This window comes from Symphalangus syndactylus, chromosome 8 (genome assembly GCF_028878055.3).
Source record: "Symphalangus syndactylus isolate Jambi chromosome 8, NHGRI_mSymSyn1-v2.1_pri, whole genome shotgun sequence".
NCBI classification, from domain to species: domain Eukaryota; kingdom Metazoa; phylum Chordata; class Mammalia; order Primates; family Hylobatidae; genus Symphalangus; species Symphalangus syndactylus.
In genome coordinates, this window is record NC_072430.2 from 42,730,737 (window position 1) to 42,751,695 (window position 20,959).

General features: G+C 40.8%; 1 protein-coding gene across 7 annotated transcripts in view; it reads right to left on the reverse strand.

Annotated features, from left to right (window-relative positions):
- Positions 1-20,959, reverse strand: part of LIN52 (lin-52 DREAM MuvB core complex component) — a 117,674-nt gene that overhangs the window by 24,211 nt on the left and 72,504 nt on the right. The window contains exon 6 of one of the 7 annotated variants that reach the window (XM_055288861.2): positions 20,318-20,567. The exons of the other annotated variants lie outside the window; for them this stretch is intronic. Coding sequence (XP_055144836.1) covers positions 20,566-20,567 — 2 coding nt within the window. The 3' untranslated portion in view covers positions 20,318-20,565. Of the gene's footprint in view, positions 1-20,317; positions 20,568-20,959 lie in introns of those variants that run through there. 7 annotated transcript variants of the gene reach the window in all.

Here is a 20,959-nt window from a genome sequence, read left to right on the forward strand (position 1 = left end):
TCAGTCCTGTGTGGCTATTTGAGTAGAACATTTTCTGATCTAACTACATTCGTATTATATTAATGAGTCAAAGTGCTCACTGGTTCCAGTAAAGACCATCTTTCTTTGGTGCTGTCTTGATGTTATACTTCTTACCTCTTATTGAAAACAAGTTGTACCTGCTCCACACATCACATCACATAGCCTGCTCAGTCCTAAGTTGCACCTGACACCACTGTAATGTTAATCTGTTTATTATACATTGATCAAACTTAGAGCACACGCAGTGAAGAGTTTGTGCTATGGAACAGCTAAGAACCATAATTATTAACATTTCTTAATGATTATATCCACTTAACATGTATTATTACTTAAAATTCTCACAACCCCCCATAAGTAGATATAATTTATTATTCTCATTTTATAAATGAAGGAACTGAGAGAGAGAAGTTATACAACTTGTTCAAGATTACACTGCCAGTAAATGGCAGAAGCAGCACTGGATCCGGGTGGCCTTAACTCCAGGTCCTGTGTTCTTAACGGCTTTGCTACAGTTATCTCCCCATGGTCCCTGATGTAAAGGAGTTCACAGACTACAGATACATATACCATTATAATATAATATGACAGTGCTATAACAGAGAATGTAGGAGCACAGAAAAGCTAGGGAAATGGACAAAGCCTTACAATAGTGAAGAAACAGCATTCAATGTTTCAAACATTACAGACACAAATTTCCCAAGAAATATGACTCAAGTTTGCTTTAAGAATTAAAATGGGCCAAGCGAGGTGGCTCATGCCTGTAATCCCAGCACTTTGGGAGGCCGAGGTGGGCGGATCATCTGAGGTCAGTTAGAGATCAGCCTGGCCAATATGGCAAAATCCCATATCTACTAAAAATACAAAAAATTAGCCAGGTTTGGTGGTGCATGCCTGTAATCCCAGCTACTTGGGAGGCTGAGGCAGGAGAACTGCTTGAACCTGGGAGGCGGAGGTTGCAGTGAGCCAAGATCACACTATTGCTCTCCAGCCTGGGTGACAGAGCAAGACTCTGTCTCAAAAAAACAAACAAACAAAAAAAAGAATTAAAATATTAAAATGAAGAGAGACATAAAATAATACTGGATCTAAATTCATTTACCTATTTCTAGATCTATGTAAGTTCTGACTTTGCTCATATAACTGTTCATTACTTTTTAGACAACATTCTTTTACTAAATTTCTAGTATAATGGCTTTTGTTTTCCTTCTAGTTCATAACATTTATTTAGGTTTTCTTTAATGCCTGTCAATAAAATTTACAATTTTTTTCCACTAAAATTTTTTGTAGATTAAAACTTAATGTACTTAATATTCTTACCACGATTGGGAAAATCATCTTTCTGAAACATTATTTTCTAATTGTTTCTGGTGTAAAAAATACAATAGACTTTTGTTTGGGTTTTTTCTTTTTTTTTAGACAGGCTCTCACTCTGTCACCTAGGCTGGAGTGTAGTGTCACAATTGTAGCTCACTGCAGCCTTGACCTTCAAAGCAATCCTCCTGCCTCAGTCTCCCAAGTAGCTGGGTCTATAGGTGTGTGCCACTACACCTGGCTGATTTTTTTTTTTACAGATGGGGTCTTACTATGTTGCCCAGGCTGGTCTCCTGGGCTCAAGTGATCCACCCACCTCAGCCTCTCAAAGTGTTAGGATTATAGGCATGAGCCACTATGCCTGGCCAGTACCTTTCATTTAATGGCAGAATTTTTCAGAAACATGTTAAAGATAAAGAGTACACCAAGCTAATTTTTTTTTTTTTTGGTACCGACAGAGTCTCACTATGTTGCCCAGGCTTGTCTCAAATTCCTGGGCTCAAGCAATATACCAGCCACAGTCTCTCTAAGTGTGGATTACAGGTGTGAACCACCATGCCTGGGATCATTTATGTCTTTAAATATTTTTTTTTCTGGCCTGTACCTAACTCCTTTCCTTCTGGAACTCTAGTTACATGTATGTTAAACTGCTTGATATTGTCCCACTGAGGTTCTATTAATTTTGCTTTTAATATTTTTCTCTCAGTACTTAATTTTGGACAGTTTATATCTATCTTTATAGTTTCTACTGGTTATAGAAACTATATCACACTGTAGTCTAATATGAAACATCAAACTAAAAAAATAAAAACCTCTAACTTTTCTGTCTCTTCCTTTTTTAATCAGGGAGAAAATGGAACATTTAAACTCCAAGGCAACTTCTATAAAGTTAAACAGGGTATTATAGAGTTCACCTCAATAAAAATTATTTCCATTTTTTTTTGAGGTTGGTAATTTGGCAAAATGTGGCACTATGAGTTCTGGCAGGTAATCAAATAATTTAATAGTTCATATTTACCCCAAAAACACACAAAAAGGGAAAAAAAGCCCATTAATAATTATGTTTAAGAACCTACAGAAGATATACAAGTCCTAAAAGAGCAAAAAAAGTCAGTCTTTGTGGAATTTAGATAAAAATCACTTCTAGATCTGGCCCTTACCTACCTCTTTATTTATTTATTCACTGGATATTTACTAAGCATCTGTTATGCTCTAGGCAATGTGGACACAATAATGAATGGGCCAGGTGAGGTCCTGGCTCTCATGGAGCTCACATCTAATGAACAACTTCATCTCTTGCTTTTCTTCCATATGCTCCTGCTACACAGGAACAACTAGCAGGTCTTCAAATGCACCATGTGACTTCACACTTCTGTTCCTGTCCACGTTATTCTAATTACTTAAACAGGCCCGTCACTCCTCCTCTCTTTCATATTCCAGTACTGCTGATGTCCATCTGGCAGATTTTTATGTGCTCTTCAAGACCCAGCTTCCAGTGTCTCTTTTGTGAAGCTTTTCCTGAAACCCCCACTCAGGCAAAGCTGCTTATTCCTTCCATCATGTCAGCCATGAACCTCATACAAACTTCTTTTACACTGAAATACAGTTATCTGATTACATGCCTGTCGCTCACTGGATAAGTATCTCACAGACGTTTTGTCTTTGAGATCCTAGACTCTAATAGTGTCTGAGACATAATATAAGCTCTAATTTTGAAAAAACAGAAACAAACGATTAGCAACATGAACAAGTTTTAAAAGTGGGTACTATGATAGATCTCTTCAAATACATTGAACTATTTATGTGTGAGAGAAATTTGCTTTCTTTCTGTATTGCAACTAACATCATAAATAACAACTGTGGCTATAAATTAAGAGAAGTAGAGAGATGGGAGAATTCTATTGGGATGATTCTAATTGTCTGGCAATGGAAATGAGATCCCTTCCACTGGAAATGTTGGAGAGAAAATGATGTTGGAAGAGGAATAGACTTATGATGCTGGAGAGAGAGGAAAAAACATGGAAATAAGGCTGAAGGTCCCTTACAAGTCACCAGAAAACAGCAACCAGAATACATGGAAAAGGAAGGTAACTCTTAAGAGAAAGGATACTTCTTGGAATTGGGAAAAAGGGAGGAGAAAAGAGACACAAAGGATTTTGATATTAAAGAAAAAGGTTTACTCAAGATAGTCTAGGTATTACTAGTAAAAGGGAACTTCTCTTGAAACAATAGAAAAAGAAATGTGGACTGGGGATGTGTGAAAAGAAGACATTTTAAAAACAGTCACTAAGGTAAGGCTCAAGTCAATGAGTCATCCCAGATATGAAAATGTGTTTCATTTTCAAGGCCCATAAAACAGACAGTTTCCAAATTTTAACATTCCTTTCTGTCCAGAAATTCTTTTTTATTTTGAGACAAGATTCACACTCTGTTGTCCAGGCTGGAGTACAGTGGCGCAATCTCGGCACACTGCAACCTCCGCCTCCCAGGTTCAGGCAATTCTCCTGCCTCAGCCTCTCAAGTAGCTGGGCATGTGCCACCACGCCCAGCTAATTTTTGTATTTTTAGTAGAGATGGGGTTTTGCCATGATGGCCAGGTGTCTCAAACTCCTGACCTCAAGTGATCCGACTGCCTCAGCCTCCCAAAGTGTTGGGATTACAGGTGTGAGCCACCACGCCTGGCCTATGTCCAGAAATTCTTAACATGTAACCCAGTTCACTCAGGTATTAGATTAAGTATGTTTCCTTTTACTCTAAATGCTGTTTGAAAAGCTGGTTAATTTTTCTTTTTTTTTTTTTTCTGACACGGAGTCTCGCTCTGTCACCCAGGCTGGAGTGCAGTGGCACAATCTCTGCTCACTGCAAGCTCCGCCTCCTGGGTTCATGCCATTCTCCTGCCTCAGCCTCCCAAGTAGCTGGGACTACAGGCACCCACCACCACGCCTGGCTAATTTTTTGTATTTTTAGTAGAGATGGGGTTTCACCGTGTTAGCCAGGATGGTCTCGATCTCCTGACCTTGTGATCCACCCGCCTCGGCCTCCCAAAGTGCTGGGATTACAGGCGTGAGCCACCGCGCCCAGCAAAGCTGGTTAATTTTTCTATCAGAACACTTACTAATTCAAGACAAGTACTAAAGCCGGGCGCGGTGGCTCACGCTTGTAATCCCAGCACTTTGGGAGGCTGAGGCGGGCGGATCACGAGGTCAGGAGATCGAGACCACGGTGAAACCCCGTCTCTACCAAAAATACAAAAAAAATTAGCCGGGCTTGGTGGCGGGCGCCTGTAGTCCCAGCTACTCGGAGAGGCTGAGGCAGGAGAATGGTGTGAACCCAGGAGGCGGAGCTTGCAGTGAGCCGAGATCGCGCCACTGCACTCCAGCCTGGGTGACAGAGCAAGACTCCGTCTCAAAAAAAAAAAAAAAAAAAGACAAGTACTAATAGCATTGCTATCTCCATTAATAAGTAATAACTGTTAGAGAAGACTATAAGATTAAAAATAAACAGAAATATTATAAACAATGGTGCAATTCAAGATGGACACTAGCTGTTTATTTTGTATATCTTCATTGAAAGCAAAAATAATAGAATCCTTAATTCTTATAGTTGAAAAGAATATCTGATCTAAACTCCCACCTAATAACCAGCAGTATCTCATAACATTCTAGAGTTAGTTGCAGAGCTCTGCCTGAGCATTACCACTGATAGGAAACTCAGTACTTTTTGAGGGTCCATTTAATTTTTGGACATTTGGAAAGTTCTTCCAAGAGTGTGGCAAAACAAATAAACCCCAAAACAAAAATTCAACCTCTCTCTAACTTCTCCTCATTGTTCCTAATTCTGCCCTCTGAAATGTAACAAGGATCACTGCCCAACTGCCCATGGTGTAGTCAAGGTAGATAAAATGGAATATAGTAACTGTAAGTAAAAGAAAGGAAGCCAAGCTTACTGGCTTACACCTGTGGTCCTAGTTACTCAGGAGGCTGAGGCAGGAGGACTGCTTGAGTTCAAGAGTTCAATTCCAGCCTAGGCAACATAGTGAGACCCCCCCCATCTCTATAAAAAATATAAAAACTGAAAAAAGAAAAAATAGGTGAAGTATTAGGGACAATACTTAACTTGTCAGATAGCATTTAGAGTAAAAGGAAACATACTTAATCTAAAACCTAAGTGAATTGGGTTACATGTTAAGAATTTCTGGACATAGGCCAGGCATGGTGGCTCACACCTGTAATCCCAACACTTTGGGAGGCTGAGGCAGGTGGATCACTTGAGGTCAGGAGTTTGAGACCAGCCTGGCCAACATTAGCCAAGTATTGACTAAGTCAATAGACGCCCGTCCCCTGAATGTTTTTTTTTTTTTTTCCTTTTTTTTTTTTTTTGAGACGGAGTCTCGCTCTGTCGCCCAGGCTGGAGTGCAGTGGCGCAATCTCAGCTCACTGCAAGCTCCGCCTCCCGGGTTCATGCCATTCTCCTGCCTCAGCCTCTCCGAGTAGCTGGGACTACAGGCGCCCGCCACCACGCCCGGCTAATTTTTTTGTATTTTTAGTAGAGACAGGGTTTCACCGTGGTCTCGATCTCCTGACCTCATGATCCGCCCGCCTCGGCCTCCCAAAGTGCTGGGATTACAAGCGTGAGCCACCGTGCCCGGCCAACCCTGAATGTTTTAAGAGCAATGAAAATAACCTCTTATATCTTCCTTGATGCTAGGATTCTGTTCAAACCCAGAGGGGTTATAAAAATGGTACAATTCTATTCAGTATTTCTTCAGATGAAATACACAATTAGACAAAATAACATGTGATTCTATAGCCAAAAAACAATCCATTAAAAAGACAAGTGACAGCTCAACCCTGTCTCCAGGAACATTTGTCTCCTATGCTTTTATCCTTCATGGATTTGAGTTGAATGACATTTGCTGCAGGCTGATAATTAGTTTTTCTTTCTTTTTCTAAAAGAAAAAGCAGCAGAGGCCAGTGTTGGCCTCTTCCCCAGGAGAGATACCAGCCTGAGTGGTTTGGGGATACATGCCTTGATGAGATTTGCACTATGACTCTTGAATGCATGCACCATCCCAGCAACACCTGCTCTCCTGACAGGCCACCTGGGACCGACAGAAAAAAGAACTATCAATTCCACTCTCCCCAGAGAGAACACCCAGACCCAGCGCTAAATGTACAATTCAATGTCATATCAAAAAAGTAAAATTCCATCTACCAAAACCCACCAATTACCAGAGGTCAATATTTAGAGGACCTTAATAATGAAAATTGGCATAGAATTTTATTTTTTCCCAAGTGAATTGCAATCCAGCTAGATATTCAGGAAAATACCACTTACACCAAGGGAGAAAGATGGGAAAAAGTGAAATTCCTTAATCAAACTGTGTGATCAACATATTGCTAAAGCCTTTAATTTTGGGTTCTATTTCCCATCATGAGACAGAAATATAGTTGCTTCCCACCCAGAAAATGAGTTATATGTTTTGGATTGTTTGGGCACACAGATTTCATAACACAAAACTGAAAATATGTGAGCAATAACGTTTTAATTTAAGGATCTTGGCCGGGCGCGGTGGCTCATGCCTGTAATCCCAGCACTTTGGGAGGCAAGGTGGGCGGATCACCTGAGGTCGGGAGTTCGCGACCAGCCTGACCAACATGGAGAAACCCCATCTCTACTAAAAATGCAAAATTAGCCAGCCTGGTGGTGCATGTCTGTAATCCCAGCTACTCTAGAGGCTGAGACAGGAGAATCGCTTGAAGCCAGGAGGCGGAGGTTGCGGTGAGCTGAGATCGCGCCATTGCACTCCAACCTGGGCAACAAGAGCAAAACTCTGTCTTAAAAAAAATAAAAAATAACTTAATTCTTAAAAATAGATGAAATAGCTGGGCGCAGTGGCTCACGCCTGTAATCCCAGCACTCTGGGAGGCTGAGGCGGGCAGATCACCTGAGGTCAGGAGTTTGAGACCAGCCTGATCAACATGGAGAAACTCTGTCTCTAGTAAAAATACAAAATTAGCCGGGAATGGTGGCGCATGCCTGTAATCTCAGCTACTCAGGAAGCTGAAGCAGGAGAACTGCTTGAACCCGGGAGGTGGAAGTTGCGGTGAGCTGAGATCGTGCCATTGCACCCTAGTCTAGGCAAGAAGAACGAAACTCTGTCTCAAAAAAAAAAAAAAAAATTGATGAAATAGGTAATGGGAGGGACAGAGACTGGATATTGTAACATTCATGGAAACAAGGCTAAACAATGTTTAATAAGAAAATAGGCCCAGCACAATGGCTCACACCTGTAATCCCAACACTTTGGGAGGCGGAGGTGGGCGGATCACCTGAGGCCAGGAGTTCGATAGCACCCTGGCCAACATGGTGAAACCCCATCTCTATCAAAAATACAAAAATGAGTCAGGCGTGGTGGCATGTGCCTGTAATCCCAGCTACTTGGGAGGCTGAGGCAGGAGAATCGCTTGACCTCTGGAGGTGGAGGTTGCAGGGAGCCAAGATTGTGCCACTGTACTTCAGTCTGGGTGACTGAGACTCTGTCTCAAAAAAAAAAAAAAAGAAAAGAAAACCTGTAATTCTCCATTAACTCCTTCCCGTGGCAATCACTTTCACTCTGTTTAGCTGATTATTTTATATTATCTTTGTGTCTTAAATGACTAAATAATATGCCTGTATTCCTAGGAATAAACCAAAGGAATGAAAAAAAGTGCCTGTATTGCTACCTCTTGATTTTTCAATTTGAGGCATTTTCTATTGACTTCCCTAGCTAATACAGGAAGTGATAACTTGACTCTTTTTTTCCCCCGTCCCACCTTAATTCCTCATAATACACATGGCAAGCATCCTATCTCCTATATTCTCAGGGTTATACATGGTAACTTAAATTAACATTCAGTTTCGACATTATTATGATTATACAAATACTATTTATAGCTAAGGAATATTATTAACTATGATTACTTTTCCTTACTTGCACATTTCTTTTCGTTTTCCCTGAGTTTTTCAGTTTGCTTGGTTTTCTCTGTACTTATCTCTAAATCAACCACAGAATCTACTATGTCTGTCTGCTATCTAAACTGAAGATATTGAAACGTATCATGCGATTTATCAATTTTACCTTCTTGAAAGCATATTCTGTTTTCTCCAAGTTGCCTTCCATTCATTGCCTTCAGTCTTTATTTTTCATTTTAGGGGCTTTTCTCAAACATTGGTAATTTCTTTTCCTATGTAAGAACAGGAGACTAAAAAGCTGCTTGAAAACTCAAGTAGGAGCTAGGCTTGCTGACTATAAGCTTTGCTACAGTGTGATCAGGCTGTTTAGTTGTAGAACTTCCAGTTGTCAGTGCCTTTATTCTTCTTGGGCTGATCAGACTCCCCAGATTAGTCTCTTATAATTTCCTGATTGGAGAGTAAAGGCCTGGGTGTGGAGGGAGAGATAGCCTCAACATATAATGCATGCATAATTTGCTACATTTTCATTGCAGGCCGGGCATGGTGGCTCACACCTATAATCCCAGCACTTTGGGAGCCCGAAGCGGGCGGATCACTTGAAGTCAGGAGGTCAAGACCAGCCTAGACAACATGGTGAAACCCTGTCTCTACGAAAAAATATAAAAATTAGCTGGGCATGGTGGCGCCTGCCTGTACTCCTAGCTACTCAGGAGGCTGAGGTGGGAGAATCCCTTGAACCCAGGAGACAGAGGTTGCAGTGAGCTGAGATTGTGTCACTCCACTCCAACCTAGGTGACAGAGTGAGACCCTGTCTCAAAAGGAAAAAAAAAAAAAAAAAACGGCTGGGCACAGTGGCTCACGCCTGTAATCCCAGCACTTTGGGAGGCCAAGGCAGGCGGATCACGAGGTCAGAAGATCGAGACCATCCTGGCTAACACGGTGAAAACCCGTCTCTACTAAAAATACAAAAAATTAGCTGGGCATGGTGGCGGGCGCCTGTAGTCCCAGCTACTCGGGAGGCTGAGGCAGGAGAATGGTGTGAACCCGGGAGGCAGAGCTTGCAGTGAGCCAAGATTACACCACTGCACTCCAGCCTGGTCGACAGCACGAGACTCTGTCTCAAAAAAAAAAAAAAAAAAAAAAGTTCAGTACAGACCCCAACTTCCACTGGTCTAGCATCCACCGGTTGAGTAACCATTGTGTTTTAACCTTTAGAGAATAAAGCTCCAGTCTTTTGTGGGAGAGAATAAAGCAGGTGATACAGCTATGTGACTCCTAAATACACTTTAATCCTCCTTATTTAAGCCATCTCCCCCTTCACCTGTACCACCAATCTTCAGCCTTTGAAGTTTTGTGAACTGCCTTGGTTCATGGCTTTCCTCACTTTAGTATTATTTTTCATAGGCTTGCTAAATTCACATACTTTCCACCTTCCAAAGTCTTGCTGCTGTTGTCATCTCCCTTGTTCTCTCTGTGAGGGCTCTTATCTTTTTTTAAAAAATTGTTTTAGTAGGGTTTCGAAAGAAAAGCCAGAGTGTACATTAAAACCATCATTAACCTTAAAGTACCCTCTCTCCATATTTATTTTTCACTTCAGATGTCTTTAGCTTTTTCCATGATTGTAACTGTTTTCTCATCCCCCCCACTCCTACCTTGGTTTTGTTTTTACATTTCTAATGTTAGCTATATTCTTTCTAGAGAGCAAGAGACAACTGGTAGACTATTAATAGCTTCTGAAAAAGTAGCAACTGCCGGGCGCGGTGGCTCACGCTTGTAATCCCAGCACTTTGGGAGGCCGAGGCGGGCGGATCACGAGGTCAGGAGATCGAGACCACGGTGAAACCCCGTCTCTACTAAAAAATACAAAAAATTAGCCGGGCGTGGTGGCGGCGCCTGTAGTCCCAGCTACTCGGAGAGGCTGAGGCAGGAGAATGGCGGGAACCCGGGAGGCGGAGCTTGCAGTGAGCCGAGATCGCGCCACTGCACTCCAGCCTGGGCGACAGCGAGACTTGGTCTCAAAAAAAAAAAAAAAGAAAAAGAAAAAGTAGCAACGGAGGCTGGGTGCAGTGGCTCACGCCTGTAACCCAAACACTTTGGGAGGCAGAGGTGGATGGATTGCTTGAGGTAAGAAGTTTGAGACCAGCCTGGGCAATATGGTGAAACCCTGTCTCTACAAAAATACAAAAATTAGCCAGGCATGGTGGTGTGCACCTGTAGTCCCAGCTACCTGGAGGCTGAGGTGAAAGGATGGCTTGAGCCCAGGAGGTTGAGGCTGCAGTGAGCTGAGATTGTACCACTGTACTCCAGCCTGCAGACAGAGCCAGACTCCGTCTCAAAACAACAACAAAAAAGAAGGTAGCAAGGGAGAAAAGAAAGGGTAAGTGCCTGTTCCTTGACTGCTTTGATGGCTATGTTTCCATTTTCTTATTTTGTAAATATAAAATGATTCCATCTATTCAACATGCATTTGTATAGTCCTATTCTGTAATATACAGAAGTAATACAAAGCACAGTCCCTGAGTTCACTACAAGGGCCTTACAATTTAGTTGAGAAGACAAGCATAAATAACAATTGAACAAATAAGGTTGTTAGGAAAGGTGTTAATGGAAGACAGGAAGAGGAAAGTTCAATGTCGTTAAAAAAAGAAAAGTTGGGACAGAATAGTAACAACTTAAGAAAAATGAAATGATTAGATGAGAAAATTAGTCATACATGAAATTAAGAAAATTCGGCTGGGCACAGTGGCTCACACCTGTAATATCAGCACTTTTGGAGGCTGAGGTGGGTGGATCCCTTGAGCCCATGAGTTTGAGACCAGCCGGGGCAACATAGTGACACCCCATCTCTAACATTTTTTTTCAATAAAAAAATAAATAAATAAGGAAAGTAAGAAAATTCAATGTGGCTAAGAGGGTGGGAGAGCAATCTTTTTTTTTTTTTTTTTTTTTTTTGAGATAGAGTCTCGCTTTGTTGCTCAGGCTGGAGTACAGTGGCGATTTCCTCTCACTGCAACCTACATCTCCTGGTTTCAAGTGATTCTCCTGCCCCAGCCTCCCAAGCAGCTGGGATTACAGGTGTGCACCACCAAGCCCAGCTAATTTTTGTATTTTTAGTAGAGACGAGATTTCACCATATTGGCCATGCTAGTCTCGAACTCCTGATCTCAAATGATCTGTCCACCTCAGCCTCCCAAAGTGCTGGGATTACAGGTGGCAATCTTTTATTCACACTTATGCTTTGTTATCTTCCAATTACTGTCAGATTTTTTATTTTTGAAAATTTTGTTAAAACCTGTTAACTGAATGTTATTAAACTCCATGATGCAAAATAAAGTTATTTAATTTGTAATATTTAAAGTTACACAAAAATTTTACTCACTGTGCCAGTTATCCATTTACTGTCTCTCACTTCCTAACTCATCCTTTGCCCTGCTTTGTAATACTGGAGTTGGACCCAATAGCAGGCTACATTTCTCCTCTGTCACTTAGCCTGGTGCTTTGTTTTGCCAATAAAGGGCACTGGAGGGAGGCTGCAAAGCCGAGGCAGGAAAAAGGCCTTTTCTTCCTTCTTGCACTGTGTGGCTCTTCTGTGCAGCGACAAGCAGGTTGGCGTGCAGGGTCTCAGCTATGTTCACCTTGGCAATGGCAGTCCTTACAGTTCAGTGGTGGGGCTCCCTCCCCCAAAGATTCTTCACTGCCATTGGGGGGGCTGCTCCTGCAATGCACCAGCAGAGTGTTCCTGTGGCCATGTGTTTTCCCTTCAGAGGGCTGAACCTCAGCCTTGTGGGGACCTCCACTAAGTTCCTATGTTGACTCTCCTTCAGTCCTAGGGGTTAGCAGCTTTCTGCTACCTCTGTACACCGTTGACTCTTCTTTTCCTTTCAGAAGTTAACCACCTTTCACCTAATTAACATTTTTTATTTTAAATTTTCCCTGTTCAGACCGGGCACGGTGGCTGACGCCGGTAATCCCAGCATTTTTGAGAGGCCAAGGAAGGTGGATCACCTGAGGTCAGGAGTTCGAGACCAGCCTGGCCAATGTGGCAAACTCCCATCTCTACTAAAAATACAAAAATTAGCTGGGCATGGTGGTGCATGCCTGTAGTCCCAGCTACTTGGGAGGTTGAGGCAGGAGAATCGCTTGAACCCAGGAGGCGGAGGTTGCAGTGAGCCGAGATCATGCACTGCACTCCAGCATGGGCAACGGAGTGAGACCCTGCCATAAATAAATAAATAAATAAATAAATAAATAAATAAATTTTTCCCTGTTCAAATTACTCCTGACTGTTCTTGGCTAATATGAGTACCCAAAAAGACCAAATATATGAAACACAATGTGATACTAATTAAGATCTATCCCCAAATCCTAATGTTAAGACAATCATGAATATAAAGTTACCCAAACCATAAGTTCTATGTACTGAAAAACATGATGAGTAAAGAACAAACTATGTCAAAGCAAGTTCTGTATTTTGTTGAGATAAAATTACAAGATTAGTGGCTGACGAGAACGCAAAAGATGAAATAACCTGATTATAAGAAAGCATTTAATATTGCTTCTCCTGGCATCTTCCTTGCAAAATTAATTAAAACTAGCTAGGATAGATGAGTCTCATGAATTCAAAACTGGCCTCAAGACCACAAGAGTGATTATAAACTGCCTTAAATCACACTGAGCAAAGTGTCCAGTAGAAATGCCCACAGAGTATTAGATTGGTTATAATCCAGTATTTCCATTAGTGCTTGAGAAAGTAAAGAGTAAGTTAATTAGTGTTCAGTAGACTTTAACTAGAAGGGATTTCTGAAAACCAGTATGGCCTAAACTGTAGAAGATTTAGAAAAATGGAAAAGATATACTTTTTTCAATAGGCAAACCCTTTCCCTTTACTATGAATAATTAATTTAAAGAGTAATTTTCACCTAATGATCATGAAATCTCCATATGCATATGGAACTACATAAAATAGTGAAAAATTAAAGGTTTTTAAATCTAGGCTAAGAACGGCAGCAACCTTGGGGACCTAATTCCTTTTAGTCTATAGAGATTATAAACTCCTATAGAGAGAAGGATATTTGGGCCCATAAATAATCCTTCGCACAATTACATCATACAGCAGCCTGAGCTAATGCTAGAATTGTCCATTCCTTCTGAGGGCTGTGAGGCAAAGCTCTGTTCCAGGCCTCTCTCTTTGGCTTGTAGATGGCATCTTCTCCCTGTGTCTCTTTACACTGTCTTCCCTCTATGCAATGTCTGTCTCTATGTCCAAACTTTTCCTTTATATAAAGACTTCAGCCATATTGGGATGAGAGCTCACACAATGATCTCATTTTAACTTAATTACCTCTGTAAAGAGCCTATCTCCAAATAAGGAAGAGGACTCCGACATATCTTTTTCGGGGGAAAAAATTCAATCCATAACAGAGATCTCTTAAAAAATCTGATAAAAGTCATAAAAACTCTCTGCTGAAAATTATACATGTACACACACAAACACAATTTCATAATGGCGCCAAAGTTGAGAACACTTGCTGTATGGTATGTTTGTCATAGCACTTCATAAAGACAGCTGTAGGCAGGGCGCAGTGATTCACACCTGTAATCCCAGCACTTTGGGAGGCCGAGGCAGGAAGATCACTTGAGGTCATGAGTTCGAGACCAGCCTGGCCAACATGGTGAAACCCTGTCTCCACTAAAAATACAAAAATTAACTGGGCGTGGAGGCACATGCCTATAATCCCAGCTACTCAGGAGGCTGAGGTGGGAGAATTACTTGAACCCAGGAGGTGGAGGCTGCAGTGAGCTGAGATCATGCCACTGCTTCTAGCCTGGGTGACAGAGTGAGACTCCATCTCACCAAAAACAAACAAACAAACAAACAAAAAAAACTCACATATGAGGACTCTAGGTTAAGAACCATGGCTACAGAATCTGCCTGGACAGACAATTTGAGCATTTATCCACACATGTACAGAAACTTAAATCAGTAATTGTGTAAGTAGTAACATTATACTGCAGATAATTCTAATGGTACTCTGTTACGTACATACAAAGGCAGGCAAGAGATATTTTGTTGAATGAAGGTTATGCTAAGATCACCAGAAAGCTTTAGGAAAGAGAATTACCAAGAGATCTTCTCTTAAAAGAATAAAGCCAATGACACTATTTTATTTAAAAATTGTAGGGAGAATTTGGGTAAAATTTTTTTTTTAATCTCAGAATTTCTGGTATTAAATCTTGTAATTAAATAAAAAGATACACTCTATACTCAATATAATACAAATAAGAAAATATATTTCACTTGCATTAATCTGCTAATGTTAAATTAGATTTAAAACATGTAGTTTATAATAGTTAAGACCCAACCACTAGGAATACAGAGCCTTTAAATGTTTGCCTCCCGTGGCCCCAGCAACCCTGTGTTGGAAAGAGCTCTGAGGCCCAGCAATACAGCTGGAAGCAGAGATTAGAGAGACCTGGGAGGAAAACTATAACCATCTGGATATAACATCAATGTAACTTGCAACATAAGAAGTTGCAAGAAAATTCTAAAATTTTGTGTTATCTGGCTTTGAGTAATAGCATTCAAAATTATTAAGGGCCGTTTGTGAACTGTGGTGATAGAGTTAAATAAATTCGATTTCTGATCTCTAGAAATAAATAACTTACGGCTGGGCGCAGTGACTCACGCCTGTAATCTCAGCACTTTGGGAGGCTGAGGTGGGCGGATCACCTGAGGTCGGGAGTTCAAGAACAGCCTGACCAACATGGAGAAACCCCGTCTCTACTAAAAATACAAAATCAGCCGGGCGTGGTGGCGCATGCCTGTAATCCCAGCTACTCAAGAGGCTGAGGCAGGAGAATCACTTGAACCTGGGAGGTGGAGGTTGCAGTGAGCTGAGATTGTGCCATTGCACTGCAGCCTGGGCAACAAGAGCAAAACTCTGTCTCAAAAATAAATAAATAAATAAATAAATAAATAAATAAAAATAAAAAAGAAAGAAAGGAAGAAATAACTTATGACAGCAGTAGGGGGCGGGCCACGCACGATGGCACACGCCTATAATCCTAGCACTTTGGGAGGCTGAGGCGAGAGGATTACTTGAGGTCAGGAGTTTTGAGACCAGCCTGGCCAACATGGTGAAACTCCATCTCTACTAAAAATACAAAAATTAGCCAGGCATGTGGCGCGCGCCTGTAATCCTGGCTCTCAAGAGGCTGAGGTACGAGAATCATTTGAACCTGTGAGGCGGAGGTTGCAGTGAGCCGAGATCGCGCTACTGTGCTCTAGCCTGGGCAATAGAGGGAGACTCTGTCTAAAAATATATATATATATATATAGCAGTGATGATAGAAAGCACAGACACCTTAATTGTCTTAACAAGAAAGGTTGCCTCCATTGCTGCAAACAAAGTTAAATTATAAAGTGAATGTCATAAGGGCAAATTGTTGAAAATCTGAACAACAATATACCCCTGAAGCTGAAAGAAAGAATTGTGAACATTTGAAACACCATCTGGCAAATGATGCACAAAGCCCTTAATCTGAGACCAAGAAGTTCCACATTTGTTCTGCCACAGGAAATCCCCAGAGCCTCAGGTGTAGATCCCATAGAATGATGACACTACAGAAAGCCTGGATCAATGTTAGGAAGGCACTTTGTGAAAGCCTGAGAATTTGAATTTTATCTTGTAGGACCCAAGGAGACATAGAACTTTGATAAGCAGGAGTATGCTGAGCATGGTGGCTCATTCCTGTAATCCCAGCCTGGGCAGCACAGGGCAATCCCATCTCCACAAAAAAAAATATCAAAAAATGAGCCAGGTGTGGTGGTGAGTAGTCCCAGGCACTTGGGAGGCTAAGGTGGGAGGATCCCTTCAGCCCAGGAGGTCGAAGCTGAGGTGGGCCAAGTTCACACCACTGCACTCCAGCCTGAGTGACAGAGTGAGAGACCCTGTCTCTAAAATAAATAAATTAATTAAAAAATATATATATATAGCAGAAGTATGCCATGATTCACTTTGTTTTCAAAGAAGTATCTGTGGTTAGCCAAGATATAGAATCAACCTAAGTGTTTATCAACAGATGAATTGATAAAGAAAATGTGGAGGCCAGGCGTGGTGGCTCACGTCTATAATCCCAGCACTTTGGGAGGCCGAGGCGGTGGGGGGGGGGGATCACCTGAGGTCAGGAGTTCAAGACCAGCCCGGCCAACACGGAGAAACCCCATCTGTACGAAAAATACAAAAATTAGCCGAATGTGGTGGCACATGCCTGTAGTCCCAACTACTCAGGAGGCTGAGGCAGGAGAATCGCTTGAACCTGGGAGGTTGAGGTTGCAGTGAGCCGAGTTCGCAACACTGCACTCCAGCCTAGGTGACAAGAGTGAAATTCTGTCTCAAAAAGAAAAAAAAAAGAAAATGTGGTATACATACATAATGAAATACTACTTAGCCATACAAAAGAATGAAATTTGGTCATTCCCAGCAACATGGATGGAACTAGAGGACATTAAGTTAAATGCAATAAGCCAGGCACGGAAAGATAAATACTACATGTTCTCACTCATATGTAAAAGCTGAAAAAGTTGATCTCCTAAGTACAGAGTAGAATAGTGGTTACTGGAGGCTAGGAAGGGGAGGGGAGAGGTAAGGATGGGAGAGGTTGGTCAATGGATACAAAATTACAGCTAGGTAGGGGGACTAAGGTCTAGTGTTCTATACAACTGTAAGGTGACTGTAATTAACAACAATTTATTGTATATTTTCAAATAGCCAGAGGAGCAGATTTTGAATGTTCCCAACACAAAGAAATGATAAATGTTTGAGATGATGGATATACTAGTTACCCTGATTTGATCATTACACATTGTATGCATGTATCAAAATATCACCCTATAACTCACAAATATGTGCAATTATTATGTGTCAATTAAAAACAATGAAAGCAAACAAAAAACAAAACCATAAAAAAAAAAGAAAAGAAGTAACTGTGGTAGTAGAGGACTTTTCTCACCATTGACCATGCTACACACCTAACAGATGCTCAATTTATACTTGTTGATAGATGGACTGACTATAGGAAAAGGTTATTAGAATTGTAGATTGACATGTAAACAAGGGTTAGTCTAAAAAAAACAATACTGGGCATTCACATCAACATAACAAAAGCATTTAAGGCTTGATGTTTGTTTTCTGTTATTGCTAAAAAAGGAGTATTATGATCTGTAACCAAATAATGCCAATTCTTTTTTCCTACATTAATATGACTTTACCTGGCTTAAAATAGGAGGACAAAGCAAATCAATAACCTTATCTACAGGAAATGAAGCCAAGTAAAATTGCATCTAAAACATCAGTGTTTATTTCAATCTGTAAGCCCTTTTCTTGCTTGGCTGTACAGTCTCCAATCATCCCTGAAATACAAGTGATTGGGCTCTTCTGGACCCACCAGTGAAGGGGAGGGAACATTTATCTACCGTCAATTCATGGGACACTAATCTCCTTCCCACTCCTCTGATTACAAGCAAGCAGGATGCTAGAGGAAAGGCCTCAACAGAAGCTTTAAAAATAAATAAATAAACCCAGTCCCTTCTGTTCCAGGAATACAGAAAAGATTGGCATTAATACAAGAGAAAGTGATCTGCCCAAACAAAAAGCCAATCTGAAGGAGGAGTAAACCCCACAAGCTAGCCTAGCATTATTGCTAGGAAGATAGCACACTTGTTAAAAATGTATATTTTAATTTTCTGTATTGCAAAAGGCTTCAATTTGCCTGGGGATCTAGCTAAGCTGCCATTTTCTACTACGACCGAATTTAATCTTTATTTAATGGATTTAGCATCTATCTTTACTAGAGTGGTCTCCAAGGAAAAGGGGAGGGGAGAATGAAGGGGCAGAAAAGAGACGATCAGATCCCCCACCCCCTTTCATCCATCCGGCGCTCATGTTTGTGTTCAAAATTCAATTACCTCCTTATTGATACTTCACAGAGATATTTAAGCTGCAAACATGAAGCCCTGATTTCCCAAGGGGCCATGCCCCTCTCTATTTCACTGCTCTGCTTCCCCCAGGGTGAATTCCTGAGGCGTCCATATTAATAGGTAATCAGTCACAATTCATTTATTAAACAGCTAGCAAGGTTTATCAGCCTGCCCTGATTAGCCCGAAGAAACCACTGAATTCCTAATTTATTTATGGAAATGTAAGTGTCTTTTTGAATTTCATTCAGGAGCTGCAGGAGTGTTTTGGTTTTAGCACACTGAAATCTAACAGGCAGCATAAGCAACAAGCAAGCTTTCCAGGAAGAAGAAGAGGGGCTGCTTGGCACAAGAAGGCAAAGAGCCAGGGACATACACTGCAGAGATTCTTTTGGCCACAGGATTTGGGTCCACATAATCCTTGGATTAGTACTTATTTGATTGCTTTCTGTTTACATAAAAGAGTCTGAAATGTTGTCACTAGGCAGCCAGTACTACCCACTGTAACAAAAATCAATCTCAGGGATGCTACTTTTTGATTGGCAGAAAAGTGGCCCTTAATGGAGTAGAACTGAGGACCTCAGTGAGTTAAAAGACAATAATTCTTAGCAGAGTTAAAACCAACACCAGGCCAGAATACAAACCAAAGCTACTAAAATAATACTTTTCAAGCATTCATCTTACACTAGTAACTAAACGAGACCCTGTTTTAATCTTACATCTTCTAGGCTGCAGGAACAAAACAGCTTTGTGGATAGTTTCCACAACTCTAATCAATTAGCAATTCACCCAAAATTGCCCATTACTAATTAAAAGGCCAATACAGATTAAATAAAGCTCTTAGGAGTAACATTAAAACCCATCCCAACTGCCCCAATAGGTTCAATTAGAAAAGAAACTGTTTCAGGGATATGAGCAGATCATATAACCTAGACTCTTACTTCTAGCCAGAATTAAGACTGGCTGCTTTGGAAAAATGGTAAAATATAAAAAATGTAGCCAGTGTTTCAGATCCAACAAAGAATCATGTCAATGCTTATCTTCGGTTAACCACAGCCAATATTTTCAAATCCTAATCTGCCTTCCTTATAGAGCTCATTATGATTAAGGGCAACCTCCATATATAGCCTAGTTTATGTAGTGAAAGGCAAACCATAATTATGAGAAATACATCAGACAAATCCCAACTGAGGGACATTCTACAATGTGCCTGACTGTACTCTTTAAAACTATCACAGCTATCAAAAAACAAGGAAAGTCTGAGAAACTGTCATGCCAACATAAGCCTAAGGAGACATGACAACTAAATGCAATATAGTATCCTAGATGGGACCTGGAACAGAAAAAAAAACAGTAAGGAAAAGCTAAGGAAATCTGCATTGGTTCATTAACTGTAATAAATGCACCACACTAATGACAACAGGGGAAATTCCATGTGGGTTATATGGGAACGCTCCTTCTTAATTTTCCTGTAAATTTAAAAATATTCTAAAATTTACAACTTATTGAAAAACAACTAGTGACAATTTATAAACTAAATCAGAAGCTGGCCAAAACATAAATAATTTTTATGTTTTTACAAGAGAAGATAGAGTTTAAAAAAATCATTTTCCGCCAGGCATGGTGGCTCACGCCTGTAATCCCAGCACTTTGGGAGGCAGAGACGGGTGGATCACCTGAAGTCAGGAGTTCGAAACCAGCCTGACCAACATGGTGAAACTCCGTCTCTAATAAAAATACAAAAATTAGCCAGGCATGGTGGTGGGCACCTATAATCCCAGCTATAGGGAGGTTGAGGCAGGAGAATCACTTGAACCTGAGGGGTGTAGGTTGCAGTGAGCCAAGATTGCGCCACTGTACTCCAGCCTGGGCGACAGAGCAAAACTCTGCCTCAAAAAAAAAAAAAAAAAAAAAATCATTTTCCATTAAAAACAATATTTTTGGAATATTAAAAGACAACATGTTTATAAATGAAAATGTTCATATATACTTATTTATTTTTAACCTAATATGAATAGCAAAAATATATTTAGTTATTAGCATATTTAGTTACCAGTTTTAAATGTATTCTCTAGAAGACAACCCCATGCAAAATATCAATGACTATTACAATGAATGGGAAACCCCCATAAAGCATACACACACAAAGAAAAAAAACAAACTAGTTATAACATTAAAATATAGTTGGGAGGGGTATCTGCAAATAAAACTATAACATATCCTCAAACCAGACATTAACATTCTTTACATTCGTTACTGTGTTCCTCTCCTTGTCTGAATCTTCAAGAAACGATCTGCATGTGCTCTGGTAAAGACAAAAGGTAGGCTCAGGTCAGGAGCACAACTCCTCCCACTCCCAAATTAGTAATTGCATGCACTAGGATTCTGTTAACTCCAAAGGGAAATATAATAATAAATTTTCCACTAAGGCTCAATGTCTTTCATTTAAGTATCTAATACATAAAAATACTATCTATGGTCCTGGCTTTTTTTTTTTTTTTTTTTTGAGACAGAGTCTCACTTTGTTGCCCCAGCTGGAGGGCAGTGGTGCAATCTCAGCTCACTGCAACCTCTGCCTCCCGGGTTCAAGCAATTCTCCTGCCTCAGCTGCCTGAGTAGCTGGGATTACAGGCGTGTGCCACCGCGCCCAGCTAATTTTTGTATTTTTAGTAGAGATGGGGTTTCATTATGTTGGCC